Raw genomic sequence first — 10,644 nt, 5'->3', positions numbered from 1 at the left:
TATCTTGCTTGTTTCAATCAACATTCACCTCATGCTCATATGTTTCACATTCTAACCTACAAATAATAATTCTTTTTCACTCAACCCTCAACAAATTTCCTACTATATTAAACAATATCATACAACCAATCAACTTCTTTTAACCAAATAATAAACAACCAAGTTTACGCAACATCACTAATACTAACTAAAATTCTATCAAACACTACCTCACTCTACAACTGGTAACATCGGCTCAGTATATTTAAAAAACATGTCAATACACCATATATACTAAATAAGCATATCTCAAAACATTCACTCTAAAATTAATTTTACTTACTCTAGGCACTTATATCAATAACTTTCCATTATACATCTGTCTCGCGTGTGTACACAATCTTTTAAACTATTATATTTCAGCTCTATTCCACGCTTGTTCTTTCACATAGATTCTCTTTCTCACCTTTATCTACCTTCTTATATATATTATTAAGCTGTATAACAGCTAAAATAACATTTATACTAAAATATCTTTTAGTTCTAAATTATCATTCAACCATTATAACTCCTAACCCTACATAGTTTATCTGTACCTTACATACACACATATCATAATTCCAAATTCTAATTTAACATCATTTCTATACATCAACAATCATCTTCAATCCTGACATGTGGAACATTGAACCAACTAACGATTCAGAAAAGCTCAGTGTTGTATTGACAGCGTGTAATGCTATCGCACAATCTGCTCACAGGTCTAATCAAACAATTCTTCTTAATAATAGATGGAGGTAACATTGCATCATCACACTTCGCATTCAGACTGTGTTTTATTGAGCTAATGTTCATATTCATGAACATTGAACCAACTAATGATTCAGAAAGGCTCAGTGTTGTATTGACAGCGTGTAATGCTATCGCACAATCTGCTCACAGGTCTAATCAAACAATTCTTCTTAATAATAGATGGAGGTAACATTGCATCATCACACTTCGCATTCAGACTGTGTTTTATTGAGCTAATATTCATATCCACCAAATTTGTCAGACGACTCAGGTCAGGAATATCGCCTTCGAACTGGTTCTCTCTCATTTCTAAAACCCTGAGGTTAATTAACTTACTAATTTCATTTGGTATAGCCCCGCTCAATTCATTAAAACTCAGAATTAAACTATATAACTTAGTCAGACCACCAATCTTAGACGACAAATTACCATTCATACTGTTGCTCATAAAATTCAGATGTCGCAATTTGGTCAATGAATACAGACCATCAGGTATAGAACCAGATAGATTTGACCCACTTAAGTCGAGATAATATAATTTATTCAAATACCTAATTTTATCATCTAGACTACCACTAAAGTTATTCTTTCCTAACCTCAGATATTGCAGCTCATTCAATGAATACAGACCGTCAGGTATCGAACCAGATAGACTTGATCCAGTTAAATCAAGATAATACAATTTCTTCAGGTTTCCAATCTTATCATTTAGACTACCACTAAAATTATTCCATTCTAATATCAGATATTGCAATTCAGTCAGTGAATATATGCCATTAGGTATCGAACCAGATAGACTTGATCCACTTAAATCAAGATACGATAATTTATTCAGATTCTTAATTTCATCGCTCAAACCACCATTAAAATCATTCCTTCCTAATATCAGATATTGCAATTCGGTCAACGAATATAGACCATTAGGTATCGAACCAGATAGACTTGATCCACTTAAATCAAGATACGATAATTTATTCAGATTCTTAATTTCATCGCTCAAACCACCATTAAAATTGTTTCCTCTTAATATCAGATATCGCAATTCAGTCAGTGAATACAGACCATCAGGTATCGAACCAGATAGACTTGATCCACTTAAATCAAGATCCGATAATTTATTCAGGTTCTTAATCTTACCATTTAGACTACCATTAAAGTTATTCCTTCCTAACCTCAGGTATTGCAATTCAGTCAACGAATATAAACCATCAGGTATCGAACCAGATAGACTTGATCCACTTAAATCAAGATAATACAAGCTATTCAGATTCCTAATCTTATCATTCAAATTACCACTAAAATTGTTTCCTCTTAATATCAGATGTTTTAATTTAGTCAATGAATACAGACCATCAGGTATCGAACCAGATAGACTTGATCCACTTAAATCAAGACCTAATAGTTTATTCAGATTCCTAATCTTATCATTCAAACTACCACTAAAATTGTTCCCTTTTAATATCAGATATTGCAGCTCACTCAATGAATACAGACCATCAGGTATCGAACCAGATAGACTTGATCCACTTAAATCAAGATAATATAATTTCTTCAGATTCCCAATCTTACCATTCAAACTACCACTAAAATTGTTCCATTCTAATATCAGATATTGCAACTTGTTCAATGAATATAAACCATCAGGTATCGAACCAGATAGACTTGATCCACTTAAATCAAGACCTAATAGTTTATTCAGATTCCCAATCTTATCACTCAAACTACCCTTAAAATTGTTTCCTCTTAATATCAGATATCGCAATTGAGTCAGTAAATACAGACCATCAGGTACCGAACCAGATAGACTTGATCCACTTAAATCAAGATAATGTAATCTATTCAGATTCTCAACCTTAACACTCAAGCTACCATTAAAATTGTTTCCTCTTAATATCAGATATCGCAATTCAGTCAGTGAATACAGACCATCAGGTATCGAACCAGATAGACTTGATCCACTTAAATCAAGATAATGTAATCTATTCAGATTCCCAATCTTATCATTCAAATTACCACTAAAATTGTTTCCTTCTAATATCAGATGTTTTAATTTAGTCAATGAATACAGACCATCAGGTATCGAACCAGATAGACTTGATCCACTTAAATCAAGATAATACAGTTTATTCAGATTCCCAATCTTATCATTCAAACTACCACTAAAATTGTTCCCTTGTAGATTCAAATATTGCAATTGATTCAATGAATATAGACTATTAGGTATCGAACCAGATAGACTTGATCCACTTAAATCAAGATAATATAATTTATTCAGATTCCCAATCTTATTACTCAAACTACCACTAAAATTGTTCCCTTTCAAATTCAAAGACCGCAGTTTAGTCAATGAAAATAGACCATTAGGTATCGAACCAGATAGACTTGATCCACTTATCTGTCTCGCGTGTGTTTTATTCAGATTCTCAATTTTATCACTCAAACTACCACTAAAATTGTTCCCTTCTAATTTCAGATCTTGCAATTTCGTCAGTTCGTATATTTCATTTGGAATAACACCTTTTAGATTCGCGTGTGTAATTGTTAAACTCTCTAGTATATCTTTAATTATCGTAATGCCTACAGGAAAACCAGATAGCCTAGTATTACGTAACATAATACTACGGATCTGACCACTAGTATCACAAGCTATTCTTCTTTCGTCGTCTTCACAGTAGTTGTCTAAGGGTATCTTTTTATCCAAACTGATCAACCCGTTCAACTCGACCACAAATGCCTTCGAATGATCATCCGACCTGATCGAAAACATTGTTGAAATATCAACCAATATAACTGCTAATATCAACAAATTGTTGATCAGCTTCATGTTTTAGCATTAAACAACTTCCCTCACTTCTTGATGTCTCTTAGAATAAAATTATTAACATTTACCATACAATCTGTCAATTATATTATAACGATTGATCTTTTAACCATATTTGTTATATCTACATTTTTAACCATATTTGTTATAACCATATTTTTAACCATATTTGTTATATCTATCGGCTTAATATAACATATATCCTACCTTGCCCTCCTATACTGTACACGACCTAGAATTTTTACAAAACCTTTAAAACTGACTATAGCATATCCTTATTCTATATTTTTGATCTATCATTGCTGTGACTTATTCTTTCAATAGCGGTTCATAATCTATGTTTTTATACAACGTCCTCACCTATCAAGGACTATAGCGACATCATTTAAGCATCAATCATAGTTCTTCATTCACATTGAATATGGGGAAAAAAATTCATTGATCGAGCTAGTTTATAACAAAAACAGAGTTCTTATCGATACATAAACTTTATCATTCTTCATCCACCTTATCTTAGCGTATTTTGCTCTATCAATATCTATTATTATAGTATATTCTTTACTTCTCTATCAACTATTACTTCTAACTTTATGATCTCTTTCATTTTTTTGTCTACTGTCATTCACTCTTCTATCACTTTTATTGACTACGACATCTATTTCAATCTAGTTTCTCTATCCTATATATTTAGCTTATTTACTCTATTATATTATCACATACACATCCTCTACTATACTATACGCTAAACTATATAACAGCTAAAATAACATTTATACTAAAATATCTTTTAGTTCTAAATTATCATTCAACCATTATAACTCCTAACCCTACATAGTTTATCTGTACCTTACATACACACATATCATAATTCCAAATTCTAATTTAACATCATTTCTATACATCAACAATCATCTTCAATCCTGACATGTGGAACATTGAACCAACTAAAGATTCAGAAAGGCTCAGTGTTGTATTGACAGCGTGTAATGCTATCGCACAATCTGCTCACAGGTCTAATCAAACAATTCTTCTTAATAATAGATGGAGGTAACATTGCATCATCACACTTCGCATTCAGACTGTGTTTTATTGAGCTAATATTCATATCCACCAAATTTGTCAGACGACTCAGGTCAGGAATATCGCCTTCGAACTGGTTCTCTCTCATTTCTAAAACCCTGAGGTTAATTAACTTACTAATTTCATTTGGTATAGCCCCGCTCAATTCATTAAAACTCAGAATTAAACTATATAACTTAGTCAGACCACCAATCTTAGACGACAAATTACCATTCATACTGTTGCTCATAAAATTCAGATGTCGCAATTTGGTCAATGAATACAGACCATCAGGTAGCAAATCAGACAGATTTGGGTTAATATAATTCTCTCAGCCTTTCAGTTACTGTTTAAGTCATTAAAATTACTCTCTTGCAGACCTAGATAGCGCTATTTAATTAGTAGGTACAGAGCACTTGGTGTCTTGACAGACAGGCTCAAGCTAGATAAGCCAGGATACAATAACATGCTCAGATTCTCGATGTTGGGATTTAAACCACCAGGAATTTTATTATTTCCTAGACCCAGATATTCTAAGTAGATCAACGAATGCAAGCCGTCAAGTATTTTACTAGACAGATTTAATTAATCTCAGACTAAATTCTCAGATTTTAAATCTCTTCACTTAAACTACTGGGAATTTTGTTACTTCTTAGAACCCAGATATCGCAATTTGGTCAGTGAGTACAGAGTATCGGTTATTTCACCATGAATGCCTATATTATTTAATTTGAGATTTAATTTTCTCGTATTCCCAATGTCAGTGCTTAAATACTCACTGAAATTGTTCCCTTGCAGATTTGGATATCTCAATTTGGTCAACTCATAGATTTCACTTGGGACATTGCCTCTCAGATCCGTGTATACCAATGTTAAGTTCTCTAGCGTATTTTTAATTTTCCTAATGTTTACAGGAAAAGTAGGCAACTTTGCATGTTTTAATTTGATACTAATGATCTGACTACTGTTGTCGCAAAATGTTTTTGAGTTATTGAAATAACCACGTTCCCAAATTATTTTACTGATATTGATAAACATCTTGTTTAATTTAACCAAAAATCTCTTTGAAGTGTTCTTATCCAACTCGATCGAAAATATTGCTTAAATCTCAACTATCTTAATTATTGCTACCAGCAAATTACTGATTACCTTCTTATTTTGATCGCACCGAAGGCAAGTTGTTATTGGTATTGGTTATTTTGTGCCAAGTAATGTCTGTCTCATGACTGTTTATTTTAGTTGAGTTATATATAATTATTTGCATTATTCTTTTGTTTTATACACACCTTTATATATCTTATAAAATACTATCAGATATCTATAAACATATACATCCTTTGCTTATATTAAATGCAAAAATAAATTCTGAATACAATCTGAGTATTCAAGAATATATTCAGATAATAGAAATATATTCAATGTTACCTATTTATGATATGTTTACGGTAGTGCCGTTTTTATCACCACCTATCACATGTTATATCATCACTACCATTTCATATAAACATTGATTATACATCAATAGACATAAATATATAAATCAGAGCTATATATAATTTATTATTCGTTCTTATATTAATTACCATAAATGTTGTTTCCTACGTAACTATTAGAAGCAATAATATTCTTTACTTCAATCTTGACATATATATCATCTTACTATTAGTAACATTTTTTTTATCAGTATCATAAATACTAACAGTATTATATATCTATTACCTCTATACTTATATTGTCACTTCTATGTCATATATACGAATATTCCCATGCAACAATATTTTATAATACATGATATGTTGATTGCATATCATTGTTTTTGCTATAATATACTATCATCTTATACCTTTTTTTAGTTTTTTTAAGTTTTTTTAACACCATTAACAATTATTTATTCAGTATTATATTCATGATTTATGTTTCTTTTCAAATTCTATTGTACATATAAAATATCCTATTCTTGCATATTTAGAGAATATTGGTCGTATTATTGCATTAATCAAATTATATATTCTAATTGAATAATCTGATCAAACAATTAGGTGACATCGTCTATTTTTAAATTTACTAATGCCTTCTTTGACATCTATATCATCTATCAATCGTTTATCTATATTAAATTTACTCGAATTAAATAGAGAGATGTTTAGATTTTATAATTTTCATTCAATTATATCATAGAGCACATCGATTTATATACACCTATCCAATTATTTTTTGTATTTCTTTAAAAACTATATAATTGTTCTTCAATGATCCACAATATCTCTTTCTTAATTTATATAGTACTTATGTCTTTCATAGCCACATTCTCATTTATTAGTTTTTGTTATATTTGTATTATTTTCTATAATACAATAACCATTACAATACCTTTTTTTGTATCTTCTCTACAACCGCTTGATATATTCCTATCATTTAGTATTATTTCTTCTATAGTTATGTCCATCATCTTGTTTAAGATATATAACGACAATTCGTAATTTTTCTTGTGTTCCTGTTGCTATATTGTTATATATATTCTGTTTCCGGGTTATTTAGCTATTTTTCGATAGTTCAGTTAGTATTTCAACCATAACTGTTTTTCAATTGAAACGCTCTTATCGTTTATGTTCATTTATGTTATTGTAATCACTACGTAATTTTGTCACGTACACCTCGTTATCATATTTATCTGTATTACATAGGTATAAACGTTCAATAACAGATTTATTTAGCATACATCTTGTTTAGTTATATCTTAACTGCTTGTTGAATATAATTTTAACATTATAAACACATAATCTCATGGTTTTCATCCTATTGTGATATTAGAATTAACTGTGTTTTTGATGTAATCCACTACCTATTACCATATCCGATTATAATTATAGCTATTTCAATTGATTATTTTATTTCTAGTATCCTACACCTTTCAATCATCACCTTATTACTGTTTATTAAGATATTCCTATTTATCTCGCACATATTTAACATATTATCGTTGTTGTGTTGATAATTTATGCTATTATTACCTAAAAATTTAATAAATGCATCGGATAGTGTTTTATATTAATTCTAATACATTGTTTTCATTTTTTATTTTGACTAGTTTAACACATCAATATTTAACAACTCGATATTTTTGTTATTTTATTTTGAACAGGTTTATAGTAAATAAAAGTATTATATTTTATGTATCATTGCTATTAAACCCCGTTCAACTGTGCCCTATTACATAAATCATATACATTATCAATGATATATAATTAACCATTCATAAGCTGAGTTTTTCTATTAATATTATCATATATAATATCATAATCTAATTATATATTTTATGCTTAACCATATTTAAATCATCTATATACATATATAATCCCCAACCTTTTGCTGAATTATGTTATTATATAAATTTATGTATATTCATATCTACTATTTATTATATCATACATCATATCGTTTCTATTGTTCTCATGCTATTATCCTTCCACTCTTTCTATATCAATATTATTACATATTTATTTATCATACTGTTCATATTTATATGAACTGCTATTTGATACATATTTTGAGCTTTATTATAATATATTTAGACCTAATGTTTTTTTAATTAATAACAATTACATATGAAAATTTTAAATAATGATTATACAGAGCCTTTAAATCATAAATGCAATACAAATATGCCTAATAGATAATATAATATTAAAAATGATAAATGAAAAAAGTTTAGTAATTAAATTTTTGTTTTTATTTAATCATAGTCAGACTTTCATTGTTTTGTCTTCAACATTAAACTAATAAATAAGAAACTGTTTTAAGTACAGCGGTATATAATTCATTTTAAAAGATGGACATAAGACACATGACAGTGTTAAGCTAGAGCCCTGTGTGAAGATGACTATGACCCAGTGTGCTGCAAATAATAACATCCATAATATCAGTCTAAACAACTAGTCAAAGGATGCCAATGTTAGTAGATTATTGCATCTGTATGATGGAAATTTAGGAATCAACCAGGCTTGGTTAGATCCGGTAATAATATAATGCAACAGACATGACCTTATTATCCTTAGATAATGCTTATAATTATTACAAATATCAATACCAATCTGAGCAGATACTCTTATGTTAGAAATGATTTATGATAGATTACTATATATACACGACCTGAATCCGTTTTTACTAAAAATGTTATCACTAATACAATACACTGAACTCTGGTCAAAATTTTTTGGTAATATAAACACTGTGATTGACATTGTAGGTAGTGGTGTAGTCTGCTTTATATACATATATGTACATCATATTATGCCTATGATTATTTATTTCATCTTCAACAATTTATCATAATATTTTTTATTATATAAAAACACGGCTATATATATACAAACATATAATAATCGTTAATAAAATATATTATCTTATTGTATATATAGTTTGAGTACGATTTTTAGTTTATTAAACGTGATAATAATATGTGCCTGTACGAATAGAGATATATCGAACTATTATCCGAATGCATGTTATTTCATTATCTATAAAAATGCCGTTTATATAATAATATGTCAATACAGTTTAATCAAGTACTATTATACTTTTTTTTATTTTGTTAATAGAATTTTTTATTGTCAGATTATGTTGACATTATAATTCATAAATATATTAATTTTTACTCATGATGATGTGTTTACATTTTATAATAATTCAGTTTCTAGGATTTTTATAGCGACCTGAAAGTATATTTTATTTAATTCTATTTATATATGCGTTTACACTTATTTAGATTGTTATTTAACTATATGATTTTTTTAATAATTTATATTTTACGTTCATTATTATATTTTTCGTGATATATAAACTTTATGCTTATAATTTTATTGTATCAATCATCTGCTATTCAAGGCATAATAAAACCAATATAGATACTTATGCTGTAATATATATGATTCTCAGTCAGAATTTACTATAACATTCACCACTTTAGACGTTTTATCTAATACAAATTTTCTGTCATTTATATTTTCTATTGATAAGACAAACTTTTAATATATTTTTTATTCTTCTAACCGTTTCATATTTCAACCTTTTTTATTCTTCATTTTAATTCTATAGTTCATCATACTCATTTCATTCCTTCCTATTTTTGTCGATCTTCACAATATTTTATATTTATTGCTCCTACTCCTTGTTTATAAACTATCATCTTTTACATTCACTATTCTCACTATATCATATATTATTATTTATTATATTATTATCAATTTAATATTATTCAAAATTTACTCAACCTTTATCTTTGTTCGTCTTTATTCAGTACATCTCTCTTCTAACCTATATCTCTATATTCCTTTCGTGCCATTTAAACACATCCTTTCACTTATTCATTACTTTTCTTCCTCCTATTTCTCTACACCATATTCTATTATTCCATATTTATGTTCATTATTTTCTTTGGCACCATTTGTATTGTTTGGAATATTTTCAGTGTCTAGATATAAACATTCAATAATATTATTTGAGATTTTAAATTGTAGATGTACTGAATAGCTATATCGTTATACTACGTTATAATTGTCTATTAAATAAATTTTCCACACAAACAAAGATGATAATCTTTATTATAGGAGTTATCTAATGAGTCTGTTTACCTTTCTGTTGAATCGGAAATTCAATCACGCAATTTTCAGCGTATATTCTTCTACATTTTCACCATGTATAACCTTGACTAATGAATCATCCATTTCAATCAGCATCTTTATGTTTATCACTATTTATTAAGATACGCTGGCATCATTATTTAATATGAATATATTCTTGATTACAGTGTATTCAGCTAATATTGGTTCACCAAGCTTAAACCGATATCAAACATGTCAGGGGCTATCTGTATATCAAATCGGTTTGCTTTCACAAATTTAACTCAAGTAACAAGGATAGGCTGATGTTTAACTCACTTTTGAAAAAGCTATCTTTTATTATCGGTATTTGTATGCATATCTTTTCCCTCCAAA

At 28.6% G+C, this 10,644-nt stretch overlaps 1 protein-coding gene across 1 annotated transcript; it reads right to left on the bottom strand.

Annotated features, from left to right (window-relative positions):
* Positions 1-862: 862 nt before the first annotated feature.
* LOC126318371 (uncharacterized) lies at positions 863-3,595 on the bottom strand. The gene has a single exon (XM_049993360.1). It carries the CDS (start codon positions 3,593-3,595, stop codon positions 863-865), a length of 2,733 nt encoding a protein of 910 aa, XP_049849317.1.
* Between the last annotated feature and the right edge of the window lie 7,049 nt (positions 3,596-10,644).

Source organism: Schistocerca gregaria, unplaced genomic scaffold, assembly GCF_023897955.1.
Source record: "Schistocerca gregaria isolate iqSchGreg1 unplaced genomic scaffold, iqSchGreg1.2 ptg000665l, whole genome shotgun sequence".
NCBI lineage: Eukaryota > Metazoa > Arthropoda > Insecta > Orthoptera > Acrididae > Schistocerca > Schistocerca gregaria.
Note: the sequence above shows the minus strand (reverse complement) of the source record. Positions and strands in the feature narration are given on the sequence as shown.

Excerpts from the sequence above, each read along its gene's own strand:
- LOC126318371 (XM_049993360.1), bottom strand. The coding sequence starts at position 3,595 with ATGAAGCTGATCAACAATTTGTTGATATTAGCAGTTATATTGGTTGAT.